The sequence below is a fragment of the Macaca nemestrina genome, chromosome 17 (assembly GCF_043159975.1).
Source record: "Macaca nemestrina isolate mMacNem1 chromosome 17, mMacNem.hap1, whole genome shotgun sequence".
Taxonomy (NCBI): domain Eukaryota; kingdom Metazoa; phylum Chordata; class Mammalia; order Primates; family Cercopithecidae; genus Macaca; species Macaca nemestrina.
Genome location: NC_092141.1, coordinates 81545388 through 81562441, shown reverse-complemented (window position 1 = coordinate 81562441; position 17054 = coordinate 81545388). Strand labels below are relative to the sequence as shown.

The 17054-nt window shown below is 50.9% G+C and overlaps 1 protein-coding gene across 10 annotated transcripts in view; it reads left to right on the top strand.

The window, feature by feature from the left end:
• The window catches only part of LOC105469096 (solute carrier family 39 member 11), a 565539-nt gene extending 549214 nt beyond the window's left edge, over positions 1-16325 (top strand). For all 10 annotated transcript variants that reach the window (XM_071083524.1, XM_071083523.1, XM_071083528.1 and 7 more), the window contains 3 exons: positions 12991-13089; positions 13304-13462; positions 14615-16325. In XM_071083524.1, the coding sequence (XP_070939625.1) occupies positions 12991-13089; positions 13304-13462; positions 14615-14693 (337 nt within the window). In that variant the 3' untranslated portion in view covers positions 14694-16325. The remainder of the gene's footprint in view (positions 1-12990; positions 13090-13303; positions 13463-14614) is intronic.
• The last annotated feature ends 729 nt before the right edge of the window (positions 16326-17054 follow it).

Below are 17054 nucleotides of genomic sequence, written 5' to 3'. Positions count from 1 at the left end.
TCTTTCTTTCTTTCTTTTTTTCTTTCCTCTTTTCTTTCTCCCTTTCTTTCCTTTCTTTTCTTTCTTAAAAAAGGCCTCCCTCTGTTGGCCAGCCCAGGCTGGAGTGCCGCGGCTCCCTCATAGTACTACAGCGTCAACCTCCTGGACTCAGGCAGTCCTCCCACCCATCTCCTAAGTTGCTGGGATTACAGGTGCGAACCACTGTGCCCAGTTTAGGGTGTGTCTTTTGATGGCTACAGAGGCACATTGCTCTCAGGTATGTGCGCTCACCACACTGTATGAGGCAGCCTCATACTTGGCCAGTGCATAGGACTGGTTTGCTTTGCTGGGACACTTAGCAGGTGAAGATCTTCAGAGCATTCCTCTGGGAGTCAGAGATCCCATAGAAATCTGGGTGGTTTCTCTACACTTCTGCAAGGAGAAGTGCACAGTGGTGGCCCGAATCACCCTCAGCCACCACCCTGCCTTCCAGCTGACTTCCTTGGGCGCTTCCTCACCCCCTTGAAGGAAGGCGGCAGACTGGATGGGCCATCTCATCTCGCCAGCCTGCACCAAGAAGGTTCCGAGAACTGCACCAAGAGGGTGGGGGAAGATCCCTTGCGTGCTAAGCCAGCTCCTCTGAGCAGGTAGGGCCGGGCAGCCCTGCGGGGAGCACCCAGCCCCTTCTCACCTGCAGGCTCATCAAACACCTCGACAGGCTGCCCAAGTGGGAAGCCGGTGATGTCATCTCCAGGCCTGAACAATCAGGCCTTTCACAGCAAGACGATAACAATCAAAACAGTATGTAAGAGCCTGCCACGCAAGAACACACACGCTCATCGCACATGGGAGGATCCGAATGCCGGGGTGAAGCAGGGCTTGTCAGGGATATGCCATTCTCCTTTCATAATCAGCCGGCCAGGGAATATAGCCTGGAGAGCAAGGAGAGCAGGTTGTCGTCCCATCGCACGCCAATTCTCAGAGAAACCATGACTCTCTCCACCACCTCTCCTGAGGGCAGGCACCTCGAACCCCACAGCTACACCCCAGGCTGAGCAGCAATCTGCGCTCAAGCAGGAGCGTCCCACTGCACAACTCCAGGGGGCGCCATGCTCAGAGAACACAAGGTGAAGAGTCCCCCGGAATTGGGCAACAGTGAGCTTTGAGAGTGACCACTGACTTTGTACTAAGGGAGCTGAGGCCTGGTGGCTCTCAAAGGTGGTTGCTGAGCCCCAAATCTGTCGTGCCATAGCTAAGTTCCCTAGAAGCCTGCACTCCACTGAGGCTAGAAATTCTCAAATGAGATGCATGAGATTAGGTGCTCTCCACACTCAGTCTGAGCAGTTTTTGTCGTCCACCTATTTGCTAAGGAAGCAAGTTCATCTAACCTGTTTACTCCAGGTCAGTGGGTCTCAACCAGGGGTGGTCCCCTTCCCCTCCCCGGAGACATTTGGCCGTGTCTGGAGACATTTTCGTTGTCACAACTGAGAGGTTGCTGCTGGAATCTAGTAGATAGGAGCCGAGGATGCGGCTAAGCATCCTACAGTGCACAGAACCAGGCCCCCACCACAAGGAACTCACGGTGTGAAATGTCAGTAGTGGTGAGGTTGAGAAATCCTGCTGGGGATGACACATTCCACTCCATTAAACCCTGGAGATCTCTGGCTCGAAACCCCCTGAGTCTGGCCTGCCCTCCCTGTTGACCAGAACAGGCCAGAACCTCAGCTCACTAGTCAAGTGGGTGTCAGGCAGCGTCTGCCCCTGTCTCCCTGTGGTTTGATGGGTCTGCATGAGGCCCAGAAAACCCAGTGTGTGTACACAGTAGCAGTTAGGAGGTCCTGCTCTGTCACCTCCCAGCTCCGTAACCTTCAGGGCCAGTTATTTAACTCCTTGAGCATCAGTTTCTCCATCTGTAAAATGGGAATAATGGTGAAAGCTGCTCATGAGGTGGTTGAGGGGACAAGGCGTGTTGTTACATGTAATATGCTTACAAGCACGCCCAGCACATAGTAATACTCAATAAATAACAGCAGTGGTTATCGTCATTTTTATTCTAGCCAGAGGACCTCGGGCTGCCTCGGATCGGTGCGGTAATGAAAGACTTGAGCTGGTTTCAACCACAGGAGGTTGCAGTGGGGTCTCCAGTGCTGTGCACAGCTCCTGACACATGCTCTGTGCTGCTGCTGACATGAGCTGGAAGCATTTCCCAAGCTCAAGGCCTGAGACATTCTTAAGTCAGAGGTTTGAGTGGAGATGGCTAATAAATGAATTTCAAGGCCCCTGAGTAACTCACTCAGCCCAGGCATCTGCCTCCCAAAGATGGGATAGGGACCCCTGGGACAGTACTTCGCACTCTGGCCTTGGGAAACATCTGAGGAATGGCTGGGGTGTTTAACACTCAGATTTTCCCTAAAAATCCAGCAGGTTCAGCTAAGAAAGAGTCACAGAGGGCCAGGCGCGGTGACTCACGCCTGTAATCCCAACACTTTGGGAGCCCGAGCCAGGCAGATTGCCAAAGGTCAGGAGTTCGAGACCAGCCTGGCCAACATGGTGAAACCCTGTCTCTTCTAAAAATACAAAAATAATTAGCCAGGCATGGTGGTAGGTGCCTGTAATCCCAGCTATTTGGGAGGCTGAGGCAGGAGAATCGCTTGAACCCAGGAGGCAGAGGTTGCAGTGAGCCGAGATCGCGCCACTGCACTTCAGCCTGAGCAAGAGAGCAAGTCTCTGTCTCCAAGAAAAAAAAAAAGAGTCACAGAGGACACATGTGTAAGAGAGATAGGCCTTGGCTTGAATGCATGTTTTATTTTTGTTTGTATGTTGGCTTGGACTTGGAGAAGGGGAGAGAAAGGAAGACCTGGCTCACCCCGCCACATCATCTCACATCTTTGCTTATTCTGTTCCTTCTTTCTGAATGAAATACATTTCCCCATCTTTATCTATTAAAATTGTCCGCATCCTTCACAGTCCATCTTGGATGTTGCTTTCTTCACCAAGGTTTCCTGGATCATCTGTCTCTGCCAAAGTCATCCTCCCCACTAATGCTCTGTGCTACTCTTATGGCCTTTAGCAAGTCCCGTGCTGTGTTGGAGTCATTTGCAGGCAGATCTTTTGCCCTGCATCATATTGTAAGTTCCTTGAAGACGGGGCCCTTCCAAACATCTTTCTTCATATGTGGCATGAGCTCTTGCAAATGGCCAGGGCTTAGCGGTTGATTCTGGAGTGACTCCTGAGAAGAGGCTCCCAGGTGGCCAAGTTGCCACTGCAGGACATGGTTCTGCCCAGGAGGACATATAATTGAGAAGGCCGAGGCGCACCCATTGTAGAAGAAATTGGTGTGAGGCTAGGAGGTCACCAGGCTGGGGGGAATAGGAGGCTTCAGTGCCCAGCTCATCACCACCTCATTCAGCAGCCTCGGGCAGTTTTAACAGTGGCTGCTATTTAAAGAGCATCACTCTGGTCTCCGAGATGAGCCTGGCACTTCACAGTGATCATTTGCCGTCCACACAAGAGCCCTGTCAGTGGGGAGAATTCTACGCCCATTTTTCAGTTAAAGGAAAGGCTGAGTGATCTGGAGCTTGCACGGGGTCCTACCTGTGCACCTGGGGTCCCACCCAGATGTGTTTGACTGGTATGTTTGACTGGCACTACACGTCACAGGGCCTCCAAAGGCATTGAACTTGTCTACATTTCCTTTTTCTACCTTAACAAGCTTAACATTCCATGCACTGAGCCAGGCGACCTCCAAGGGCCCTAACTTTTAACATGTGTGATGGGTAGGGGGTCACTGAGTAGGAGGAGGATGCAGGAGATGAGACGCAGCCCCTGGGGCGAATCAGGGTCAGGCCTCTAAGAAAAAGCAGAAACAACTGCCTGCCGGGGATGCCTTTCTTCCTGTTGCCCACTGGGATTAGTGGTCTCTGAAGATAGGAGGAGGGAGGCCCTTCTTACCTAGCACCCTGATGGGACCCTGGCCATCAGCCATCAGCCTCTACCAGGTTGGAAGAGCAAGGGATGAGAGAGACCTCTGGAAAAGTACCTCAGGCTGTCCACCTCTGCCCCTGCATCCAGCCCATGGAGATGCCAAGCCCACGAATGGGCACCTTTCCCCCGCCTGCACCTCCTTGGCACCCCTTGTGGGCCCAGCCCCCTCCATCTTCTAGGAGTCATTATTTGTGCACGGGCCCAGGGCCTTCCCCACTTCCTCGCAGGTCACCTCTGGGGGTTTCCTAAGCAGCCTGAATTGCTTCTTTATGTCCCTACCCAAGAAAGCAAAGTGTCTGCTGCTGTCCATGCAGGGAGGCCATCTCTTCTGCTTCTGCCGTGCCCGCCCAGCTCCTGGATGTCACTCAGGGCTGGGCTGGAGACAGCACCCACAAGGACCAACCCAGCATCAGTGGGGCTGGTGAGGGTTTCAGGGAAGCTGGCTCTCTAGAGGGAAGTCAATCCAACCAGCTAAAAGTGGTCAAAATTTGCATTAGACCATTGCAAGTGCTAGGTGGGGCTTTTTACTTTTTCAAACATCTGCTTAGCTTCTAAGATTCTGTATATATCCCCTGTGGAAAATTAAAATTCTTACCCTAGCTTGCCCCTGCCACCTACCCTGTTTGTGAGTACTTCTGAGGGTGACCAACTCACATCAGTTATCCAGGGACTGTCCCACGTTTAGCCCCGAAAGTCCTGCATCCTGGGAAACCCCGGAGTCCCTGGTGAACCGGAATGGTTGGGCACACTAGTTCCTGTCCCAAAAGGGACACTGTATTCAGGGAATTCTGACCTCTTAACATATTGGCCTGCACACTCTAATGAGGTAAAGCATTGCTACTCCCTCCTGCCCAAAGTCAGAGAAGTGATCTTCTGTTGTCTTCCTTCTCGCCATTCTCTCTTCCATCTCTGCCCCTCCTTGATGTTTATTTTTATTTATTTATTGTTTGTTTGTTTGTTTTGAGGTGCAATCTCACTCTGTTGCCCAGGCTAGAGTACGGTGGCACAGTCTTGGCTCACTGTAACCTCTGCCTCCCGGGTTCAAGTGATTCTCATGCCTCAGCCTCCCTAGTAGCTAGGATTACAGGCACCCATTACCATGCCTGGCTAATTTTTGTATGTTTAGTAAAGACAGAGTTTCACCGTGTTGACCAGGCTGGTCTCGAACTCCTGACCTCATGATCTGCCTGGCTCTGCCTCCCAAAGTGTTGGGATTACAGGCGTGAGCCGCCGTGCCTGGCCTATTTATTTATTTTTTTCAGGAATGATTTTGAAATACGCCTGATAATTCTGTTCTTCGTTGTTCTTCTTTTTTCTTTTTTTTTTCTTTTTTCTTTTTATTTATTATATACAGATAGGGTCTTGCTATATTGCCCAGGCTGGTCAAACTCTTGGCCTCAAGCAATCCTCCTGCCTCAGCCTCCCAAAGTGCTGGGATTACAGGTGTGAGTCACCAAGCCTGGCCTTCGATGTTTTAAAAAAAATAAAAATATAATAGGAAATGAACTTTTAAAATAAACCCTGATTCCCCCAATGCTGGATGGGACCCCCCTTCCTGGTGCTTCTCTGGTTCTGCCCCTTCCTAGCAAATTCTGATTCCTAAGGAAGAGAGAAGTCTGGACGCTCCGAGGCAAACCCTGCCTCGTGAGGCAGCCCCCGCAGACAGACCCTGGGTTCCTCCCTGGGAGAGGCCTGTCAGGGCTGCTCTTGTCCTTGCTGGCACAGTCCAACCCCAGGAGTCATCCGCCCCCCCTCCTCCCCAATGACACCCTGCCGTGTCGACCCTCCCTGCCCGCCTTCTCCCTCTCCTTCCCTTTCCACGCTCCCTCTCTCCTCTCCTGTCCCACTCTCCACACAGATGGCCCTCTCCTGGCCCTTCTCGAGAGGTCTCTGCCTTGTTGCTGTCAGTCAGGCTCCGGTGACAGGTTGCCATGGGACTTGGCTTGTCACGGAAGGGACAAGGGACCTTGTCAGGGGACAGCCTGCAGTCTCTTTTTCTAAAAGAGCCCTTCATCTCCACTTCCCTCTCCTTCCCATTAATGTGTCGTGGCCCAGGCTAGTAATGGCGTCTTTGTGCTACTGCTGGGGGGGAACAGAACCCAAAAGACAGCAGCTTCACTGTCTTCAGAAGGGCATGGGTTGGTATTTTCCCCGTTGCTTTTGAATGCTGTTTTGAATTTTCATGGCCCATCCCGGAAAGGAAACCTCTCATCTGGGCTTTCCCTTCCCAGAGCTTAAAGGAGGGAGGGAATGGCCCACCAACCCCACCTGCCCAGGATGGTCAGTGCAGAGTGTTTAGTTAGACTGGAGGCTTTGCAGGAATGCACAGCAGGGCTGCAGGAGGGGAGCTGGTGAACCTGGGGCATCCTTCACGCCCCCAGCTCCCCCTGGGAGGTTGCCCTTGTTCCTCTTCACAGTTTCCCACCCCCCAGCCAGTCTAGGCCCTATGGCTCCTAAGTCAGCTCAGGTCTCACCCCCTACCACCGAGAGACCATCCCTGCCACGGGGTCCTCATTATTCTCCGTCACTTCTGTTACGCATCCATATCCCTAAATACTACCTGCTTTGCTACTGCTGCCCTCGGTTGCTCCCGATCTCCTCCAGAGCTCCCCAGATCAGATCTTGTATATAGTAGGCACCCCGGTTGCAGGCTCCTGATCCATTCAGTAGTGGCCACAGGTGTCCTCGGCTCCCAGACTGTGTTGGGAATTGGGATAGCAGGGAAGGGGCTCCTGGGAGGGAGGTGGGCTTGGCCTCCATCCTCATTCTCATCTCCTCTGACACCTGCTTAGGCCAGTGGCTCTCAACACCATTGCACACTCTTAAAATTTGCACACATGGGGCTCAACGCCACGGCAATAAACCGAGATCTCCAGGGCGGGTCCCAGGCATCAGCATTTGCCGGTGCTCCCCGTAACTGACATGTGTCTTCAGGTCTGAGAGCTGTGGATTCATATCCCATTCTGGAGCTGATGCAGGTGATTGAAGAAGAGGAGAGGGCTGGAAGGGACTGTGCCCTCCACTGGGTCACCCCCACCAGTGGGCCTCTGACAGATGCCCAACATGCAGCGGGGCGAGGGAACATGGATGGGCCTGTGCGTATACGTGTGTGTGTGGAGGAGAGCCCAATTAAACAGTATTATGCATGACAGGTAGGAAAGGCAGAGAAGCTGTGGTGCCAGTCCCTGCTGGGCAGCAAAGGAGCCCAGGAGTGTCAGGAGGGACTCCGTGACTGCCCAGCAACGCAATGCCCTGCTGAGAAAGGCTTGGCAGGATCCAGAGGGCGTGGCAGCTATTTGGGCTGGCAGCCCCGTGCCAGGGCTGGGGCAAGGCAGAGGTAACGAGGTTTGCCAGGGATGGAAGAATGGGGTTTCTGTGCTGCTTATCAGGACGGTGGCTCCCAGACAGGATGTGGAGGAGGCTCTCCATAGCCCGCCGGGCGATGACTGTAGTCAGCGCTGTGTCACGGTGAGGACTTTGGACGGGGAGCCCCACCTCTGACTTGCCAGTGACATTGGGCTTGCCACTCTGTGGCTACATTCGTGTGCCTGCCTGTGAATATGAGGTGCAGGCAATGGCAGTGGACTGACAGCCAGTCACCAAGTGCCCAGCAAGGGCCAAGAAAACAGAAGCCTTGGCCTTCCTCATTGGAAAGAAACCTTGCACTTGAGGCTTTGCAAAAGGTCAAGGAAGCTGGTTGTATTCGCTCAACCATTTTGAGGGCTGCAAGGACATATGTACAAAGTTGCAGGGAAGGGGCCCCCCTGCGAGGGTCTGTCTGGGAAGGCAGGGCAGGGGCTTATGAAACATTGGCAAGAATTTGTCCTTAAGAATTTGTCCTCAACAGAAATACCTTTGCATGCCCCCGACTTCTGGGGTAGGAGCTCAGGGTCAGCTTGCACATGAAACTGGTAGCAGAAGCCGCGCGAACAGGCCGTATTTCTGCCCAGGGCTGGTTAGAACATGCTTGTCAGTATCCTGTAACTGAAGCAGGGCTCAACAGTGTCTTCCAAAGCTAGCTTTCGAGTCCTAGGCCCGGGGTCCCAGAGGGAAGAAGTGAAGCCATTAACTCTGATCCTGTACCCAATACCAGAAGCGGCACCCATCACCCTCCCTGGCAGAGTAGCAGAAGAGAGGAGCCTAGGACCTTTCACGGAGAGGAAGAGAACTCCTGACCCTTTCATCCTCCCCCATAGACTAGCTAGGAAGACATGTTAGGGACTGAGAAAATAAGGAACAGCAAGGTGGCTAAGCAGGGCCACCCGCTCACTCCCTATGCCCCATCCTTCCCCACACACACACATTGTAAACACAAGGGACCAGAATAACACCTTTTTCCTAAACATCTCTAGCTAGATTTCCTTTTTCATCCTGTCTAATTTCTCCAAATCCTTCTCTCCTGTTGAACTAGGACAGATCAAGACTATGTGGAGGATATGTAAGCTACAGTTGACTTCCTGCCCAGGGCCTCACCTCCTAGAAGCACTTCTCAGGGAAGTGTAAAACTGCCCCCAGCTGCCCAGGACAAAATCTTCAAAGGTGACCCCCAGGGCTCAATTATCCAATGGAGCTTTCCATACTTAAAAGTGCAGCAGGCCAGGTGAGGTGACTCACACCTGTAATCCTGCACTTTGGGAGGCCGAGTGGAGCAAATCACCTGAGGTCAGGAGTTGGAGAGCAGCCTGGCTGACATGGTGAAACCCCATCTCTACTAAAAATACAAAAATTAGCTGGGAGTGGTGGTGGGCGCCTGTAATCCCAGCTACTCGGGAGGCTGAGGCAGGAGAATCACTTGAACCCAGGAGGCGGAGGTTGCAGTGAGCTGAGATCATGCCACTGTACTCCAGCCTGGACGACACAGCCAGACTCCATCTCAAAAAAAAGGGAAAAGAAAAACAAAAACAAAAAAACAAAAAAACGGGTGCCGTGGCTCATACCTGTAATCCCGGCACTTTTCAAGGCTGAGGCAGGTGGATCATCTGAGGTCAGGAGTTTGAAACCAGCCTGGCCAACATTCTGACACCCTGTCTCTACAAAAAATACAAAAAAAATTTAGGGGGGTGTGGTGGTGCATGCCTATAATCCCAGCTACTCAGGAGACTGAAGCAGGAGAATCGCTTGAACCCCAGAGATGGCGGCTGCAATGAGCTGAGGTCGTGCCAGTGCACTCCAGCCTAGATGACAGAGCGAGACTCCATCTCAAAAAAAGCACACAACAGAGGAGTCAAGCCCAGGCTCATCAGAATGCCCCCTACTCCCTTCCAGCAGCTCTCCCCTGCTCTGTGTCCAGGTAAGCGTCCAGCCTCCAGGCCTCCAGGCATCTACTGGGGCTCAGGGGCATCTGGAGGTGATAGGAGGAAGGATGCCAGCCCAGGAGAAGCAAGAGTCCACATCTCCTGGGAGTTTCTGTACAACCCAAACAGACCAACCAGTATACAGGAACACAGTATCTGAAATGCCTTCAGGTTGCACAGTGGTTCTCGCCAAAATCTTACAAGTGATGTAAAAATCTCACAGACGTGTCAACAAGATCAAATGAATGAGTGCCGGTGGGAATTCAAGCCCAGATGAGCCATAAGCAAAACAGCCAAGCCCAGGTCTCTTTGAAGCAGAGCTTTTCAGAGGAATGAGTTTTGGCTTCAGGGTGGAAAATCTTAGTCTCTCTTGGAAAGAGGACCCATGAGTTCTTGGAAAAGCCTTAAGTCCCTGTCTCTGTCATTTCACACTGCAACCTCAGTGATAACACTCACCCCCACCCCAGGACTGGCATTGATTAGGTGCTTGCTGCATACCAGCTCCCGTGTGCTAAGGGCTTGAGAGGGACCATCCCAGGTAATCATATCAGCAATGCTGTGAAGTGAGGGTGGGTATTATTGTTCTTCAAATTCTACATTTGGAGAAATGGAAAGTAGCATAGCTAACAAAGCACAGACCCGGGATTTGGACAGAAGAAGTCAGACGGCAAAGCCCAAACTTCAACTACCACATGCATGGCCATGACAACGTAAGAAGAGATAGGGTCTGCAGTGCCCAGGGTCTGTGGTTTCATCTTGTCAGATCTTTCTGCAGCCACTGAGCCATCAGGGCAGGGGTCAGCAGACTACAGCCCATGGGCCAAATCTGGCCCCCCACTTGTTTGTATAGATAAAGTTTTATTGGAACACAGCCATACTCAATGGTTTATATATTGTCCGTAGCCGCTTTTGCACCTGCAATGGCAGAGTTGAGTGGTTGCAACAGAGACTCAGTGGACTGCAAAACCTAAAATATTTACTATCTGGCCCATGACAGAAAGAGTTTGCTGCCCGCTAGATCAAGGGATGAAGTTGGAGCACGTCTGAGCCCTTCTCTAAGGAGTCAAAGGAGAGCACAGACTTGGGTGACATAGACAGGGATTTGGGTAGGCTCGTGGGAAACGCTGAGTGACGCAGCTTTTGTGGACATGTCCTGGGCTGCTGTGGTTGGGTGTCTTCTTGTCTATCCACTCCACTTCATGAACAGTCCTGACTGCGGGTTGGAGAGACAGTTTCAAGGGCTCTGACAGCCCCAAGAGACCGTAATATTTCCTTAATTAAGGAACTGATCATTTTTAAGATGCCATCACTTTTCAGATGCCCCCTGGGGAGGCTGCATTTGTCCCTCTTCACAGTTTTCCACGCCCAAGCCAGTCTAGGCCCCGTGGCTCCTACATCAGCTCAGGGCTCATTCCCCCCACCCCACCCGAGGGGGACCATCCCTGCCACGGGGTGCTCACTATTCTCCATCACTTCTGTTACGTATCCGCATCCCTGAATACCACCTGTTTGGCTACTCCTGTCCTCTGTTGCTCCGGATCTCCTCCAGAGCTCTCGAAATCAGATCTTGTATACAGTAAGCACCGTGGCTACAGGCTCCTGATGTATTCAGTAGTGGCCACAGGTGTCCTCGGCTCCCAGCCTGTGTTGGGAATTGGGATAGTAGGGACAGGGTTCCTGGGAGGGAGGTGGGCTGGACTGCTTTCCTCATCCTCACCTCCTCTGATGTCGGCTTAGGCCAGTGACTCTCAACGCTGTTACGCACGGGGGGCAGATTTTAAGCTGATGGGTAGATGCTGAGGGGCTCATTGTAATCTGGTCAAAAAGTGATGGGACGGGCATTAATTATATGAACCACATGTGAGCTAAGTGGTGACAGGTGTGAGACTGTGTTAGGGCAGCTCTTAGTTCCTAAGAGTCTACTTGACTGGCAGACTCGAGGTGCGGGCTGCTTCTTCCTGAGGTATCTGGAACTACGAACCTTGATGAAACATGTGTAGGAGTTGGGGGGATAAAGGTAAAAACGGGGTGAAGGCCAAGCCCTGAAACAAAGTGGAGGTCGGATGCTAAACTGGGGATTCGCCTTGGTGTTCTTTGCTGGAGGCTAGAACTCAGGCGACAGCCGGATCAGGCCCAACAGGATCTTCAGGGCCACGAGTGTGTCCCAGTCCTGGGAGCCTGGGCAGGCCATAGGCAGGGGGCCCAGCTTCCAGTCTATAACACTCCCTTGCAGCAATGGGTGGATTCCTGTTGGCAGCAAGATGGATGGACATGAGCCAGTTGACCTGAAAGTCAGTGATGGTGGAGTTTCCCTTCTCTGTCTAACCTACCCACAACTCCCTCGGGCCACACACCAGCATTGCTTGCCGAGGGCATTCTCATGCCCTTTAGATCTTTGTGGATCAGATGGCCCTTCATGGCAGGGCTGCTCCTTGGACCTGTCCGACCAGGGTAGAGTCTCATGTGCAAAAGGGCCTTCCTAAGGCACTCAGACTGACCCCATTTCCCTCCGATCATGCCTCTGCTTCCTGTGCAAGTTGATTTTTGGCTGATTTGCTGTAGTTTGCAGCATCCACAATGAGGGTTCTTCATGTCCATGGCTGTGCTGTCTCCATGGCTAAATACTAAGCCCCCTGAGGCCAGGCATGCGGTCACAGATTGCATTTGTACGCATCCCGTTTTGCTTCTTCGTCCTTTCACACTCCAATGCCTGGTTTGTGCAGAAAGCAGGTTCTCAGAGACAGACATCTGTTGGTACAGCTCCTCACTGTCCTGCAGAGGCAGGAGGTGAGAAGATCACTGTGAGCACCACTGGGGCCCCAGAGAAATGCAGCGATGGTGCCAGACCTGCAGAGCCCATGGAGAAGCTGAGCCCAGAGCCAGATCTGCGGCACCATCAGCGTGGGCAGCTGCACTTCCTTGTCTCATTTCTGAAGTTGCTTCTGGATAAAATGTGATATACCCATTTCCATGCTGTAACGGAACAGAAACCAAAATGTGTTGAGCACCTCTCTATGCTAGGATGTGGTAGGCATTATTGGGTCATTGGGTAACTCAGCAATCCTTTATGGTAGATATTGTTGTCCCCAAATTGAATATAAGAAACAGAGGTGTAGGCTGGGTGCCGTGGCTCACGCCCATAATCCCAGCACTTTGGGACGCCAAGGCAGGAAGATCACTTGAGGTCAGGAGTTCGAGACCAGCCCGGCCGGCATGGTAAAACCCCATATGTACTACAAATACAAAAATTAGCTGGAAATCACTTGAACCCGGGAGGTGGAGGTTGCAGTGAGCCAAGATCATGCCACTGCACTCCAGCCTGGAGTCTCCAGAGTGAGACTCCATCTCAAAAAAAAAAAAAAAAGAAAGAAAAAAGAAACAGAGGTGTAGAAAGTAAAATGAAAAGTGCAAAGTTATACAGCCATGTGGCAGAACTCAGGGCACCCCGAGAGCCAGCCAGTGTATTCTGTGCCGTAGCAAAGCACTGTAAGGACAGAACCTGCCCAGGATCCAGGACAGCATGATGGGTAGAGGGCTCACGTCACTCCCTCCTGTGGCCCCTGCTCTTTACCTACACACACGTCCTGACTTTTCTCCTTCCTCTCCTACTGCAGGTCACAGGTCTCCTGCTGGCTTCCTAGCACCCAAGGAGGTCTGGGCCTCGGCCAGGGACTCCCATTGTATGAGCACATGTTCCAGACAACAGCCTTCATGTGCTTTCTTGGTTTTTCAGGAATTTGGCCATTGGAATCGGGATCCAGAATTTCCCCGAGGGCCTGGCTGTCAGTCTTCCCTTGCGAGGGGCAGGCTTCTCCACCTGGAGAGCTTTCTGGTGAGTGAGGGCAAGGTCATGTCTGATATCAGGTCCTCAGCAATCTCCATGTGGGCTTCTTTCAACAAAACAGTGATGTGCTTTTGCACTGCCGTGCTCAGATATGACATAGAATGACATGCATCCGTGTGCTAGGGTTGCGCCAACAACCTGGGCACGTGGAGCATTTGCTTGCCTCCCCCTGCAGTGGTAAATATCTCTGTTCTCTCCTTAGGTACGGGCAGCTGAGCGGCATGGTGGAGCCCCTTGCCGGGGTCTTTGGTGCGTTTGCCGTGGTGCTGGCTGAGCCCATCCTGCCCTATGCTCTGGCCTTTGCTGCCGGTGCCATGGTCTACGTGGTCATGGACGACATCATCCCCGAAGCCCAGATCAGGTTGGAGAACTTTCCCTTCCTGTCTGTCCCTGTCCCAGTCCCGGCTGGGACCCCACCCTTGGAATATGCTCTTTCTTCATTTGCCTTTCCTTTCCTTATTCCCTCCCCTTTCTGCCTTCTCAAGATCGTCCCCACTCCCTCCTCAACTGTGCTCTCTGAAACTAAAAGAAAAGAAGCAAAGGGCAGGTGGGTCAAGAAATGAGGTGACACCAGGCAGTGGCATATGCACCTGCCCCCTGTCCCTTGATTTAGTAGACTATGATTTTTATATATTCTCTCGCATCCTCTCTCTCGATTCTCTGGGGCTGGAATGAGGGGAGAGGTGAGCTCTAAAATGTCATTCAAGGTGATACATGCATGTCTTCACTGGCTAGCTATAGACCAGGTGTCAGGAGGTGGGAGTAAGGGTTTGCTTTGTTTCTTTTTGTTGTTGTCGTTTTGTTTTGTTTTGTTTTTCTTTCTTTTCTTTTTCTTTTTTTTTTTTTTTTCTTAGGCGGAGTCTTTCTCTGTCACCCAGGCTGGAGCGCAGTGGCGTGATCTCGGCTCACTGCAACCTCTGCCTGCCAGGTTCAAATGATTCTCCTGCCTCAGCCTCCCAAGTAGCTGGGACGACAGGCAACCACCACCACACCCAGCTAATTTTTGTATTTTTAGTAGAGACAGGGTTTCACCATGTTGGCCGGACTGGTCTCAAACTCCTGACCTCAGGTGATCTGCCTGCCTCGACCTCTCAAAGTGCTGGGATTACAGACTTGAGCCACTGCTCCCAGCCTATTTTGTTTTTTATAGAAGAATAATTTTGAGGCTAGTTTACAAGGCCAGATTAAATAATATCTTTAAGAAGTTATCACCCCTCTAACACTCACACATGGACCACAGAACCATCATAGGTGACCTTGGGCAAGTGACTCCTCTTTGACTCAGTTTCCCCACCAGTAAAATGAGGATAATTATGACACCTCATGAGGTTACCGTTTGGGGTTCCATGAGTTCATTAGTTTGCCTGGCACATAGTAAGCCCCAGTAAATGTTACCATTATTAATGGTAGTGTGATTTCTCTTGGAATTGGACATTGCAGAGGATGCCTTCAGCCTAGCTGTGGCCTCAGGGAGCATTAAGGTCTGACTTTTCTCCCTGTCCTTCTCTTCCAGTGGTAATGGGAAACTGGCATCCTGGGCCTCCATCCTGGGATTTGTAGTGATGATGTCACTGGACGTCGGCCTGGGCTAGGGCTGAGACGCTTCAGACCCCAGGAAAGGCCATACGAGGAAACAGCAGTGGTTGGCTTCTATGGTACCACAAGCCTCTTTCTTCACATTAAAACTTTTTTTCCGTCTTCTTCATCTCATTATCCTGATTGACTCTGATTATAATAGAACCATTTTTACTTTGCTTTGAGGGAGATTTTTGATTTAATGGGGAATTTTAAGGTGGCATGGAAATACAGATTCTTTGTTTTGGCCGCTGAATGGACTCTCTCTTCAGTGGGATTATCAAGGAACTCCAGATCAGGGAAATCTCTGCTTTGGGAACTTCTATCTCCCTCCCAACTCCTCAAGGTCACCTATAGAAGCGAGCTACCTTCTATCTCCTAAGCATTTTGGTGGCCTAGTGACTCAGGGCACAGTGGCCAGCACACCTCTCATCCGCCCCTCCTGCTTCATCACTGCTGAGCCTTTACCCATCTAGAATGCTGGAACTGGAGCATCATAAAGATAGCAAGCTACCTTCCAAGGCTGAGCCAGCCCAGAGAGGAACGCACCTTCCTCTACCTCCCCCCAAGGAGATACTACGTGGGAGGGAGACACAGACAAAGGGAAGGAAACTGGCTAGTCTGGCCTTTTTTTTTTTTTTTTTTTTTTTTTGTCAAAGATTGACATTCTTGAAGGAAAGGGGATGAGGACAACTGTGAACTCACAGTGAGCCTTGTGGAAAGAAGACAGACAGAGTGTGGGTTTGATCGGAAGCCTCTGCCGTCAATGGATTCCAGGAGCAAGGCCATTTGTCGCGCTTTCCAAATTTCTTAGGCATTTATTTTGATAAGTTTATAGCCATCATTTTTCTAAGAGACTTGGAGACACCAGCAAACTGCTAGAACTCAAACTCTTCAATTACTCAAAGAAGGAGCCATTTCAGTTAACTCAAGTGAATGAAAGACTTTTGGAATCTGCAGTGGGTCCTTCCCTGTTGACCATTTGGTAACTTGTAATCTGACCAGAACCTCTTGAGCTGCAACAGGCCTTGCCAGAGGGCTCAGGATGGGAAAGGAAGAAGGGGATGGGAAAAGAAGAGGTAATTTTACATTTCCCCCCTAAAGTAAATTTTAGCCAACTCATCATTCTGAAATGTCCCTATAAAGAATGAGTCAAACTAGACCAAAAGCCAGCCTACTCCTTCTTACATAGCTTCTCCAACAGGGGTAACACTGACCTGTCCACTTCAAACACAGATAAGGCCTGCCATCCTCATTGGTTAGAGGAACACGTGAGACTTTGAGTGGGCTCTGCTGAGAAGGCAGGCAGCCCAGGAGCCAGGTATGCAGGCATTGCATTGTCAGTGTCTGCTCTCAGAGTTTACACATTCAGTTGCTTCCAAGGCTGAATCTCCTGCTCTGTGAATGCTGTCAGACCCCAAAGGCCAACCTTGGGCTGGGTCTATGTATGTTCTTCCAAAGCACTGATGATCAAAATTGAAGACAAATTCAGAGGTTTGATTGGTTGAGATTAACTGGTGTGGTGGTTGGTGTATGTATGTTTTATTTTTATGTCTTTGTATGTAGTTCTACATAATGCAAATTGTGCTTACTGATGGACAAGACCTCATAACTGTGATTAATATCAATAAAGGGGATGTTGTGGATGACCCGTGTTGCATTCAGTACTTCTTAAAGCTGCTTCGTGGCAAGGATGATCATAAGAGAGCTAACTAAAGTTGGAACTAACACCTCCCTGACCCAACACTAGGAGAGGCGAAGGAAAGAGCTCAGATGGGAAGAGGCTAGTCAGATTACTGGTTGCAACAACAGCATCCAACAGCAGCTTACTTAAACAGAAAAGGGAATGAATGGAAGGCTATCAGGGAACTCACAAGCTGTTTCGGAGAATCGGGCTTGAAAAGGGGTTGGATCCAAGAAAGCCACAGGTCTGGGGCCATGACCCAGTCATGCCTGGAGAACAGCTTGGTTTAGATGCCACAGCCCCCAGAGCTGGTCCCTAGATCCTGGACAACACCAGTGAAACTGCTGTACCTTGATGCCACCACCACTGCCGCCACAAGAACAAACTCCACTGAGCTGGATTCTTTGTGTCCTGGCTCCACATTCGAAGTTCTAGATCAGAACATCCAGCTGCCAGGGCTTAGATCCTGTGCCCGTGAACTAGTTGATCTTGCCCCTTCCCAAGACTCGCATAATAGTGGATTTTCCAAATTTGGGAATGAGTTCATATGGTGCAGAGCCAAAATAGAAAAAAAAAAAAAAGGGTTTATTAAGTTCATTAAAGCCTTACTCTTTTGCTGTTTGATATCAACATATACTCCAATTCTTCTAGCTTTACTTAAAGAAAAAACTCTTGCTTAAAATATATAGCTATT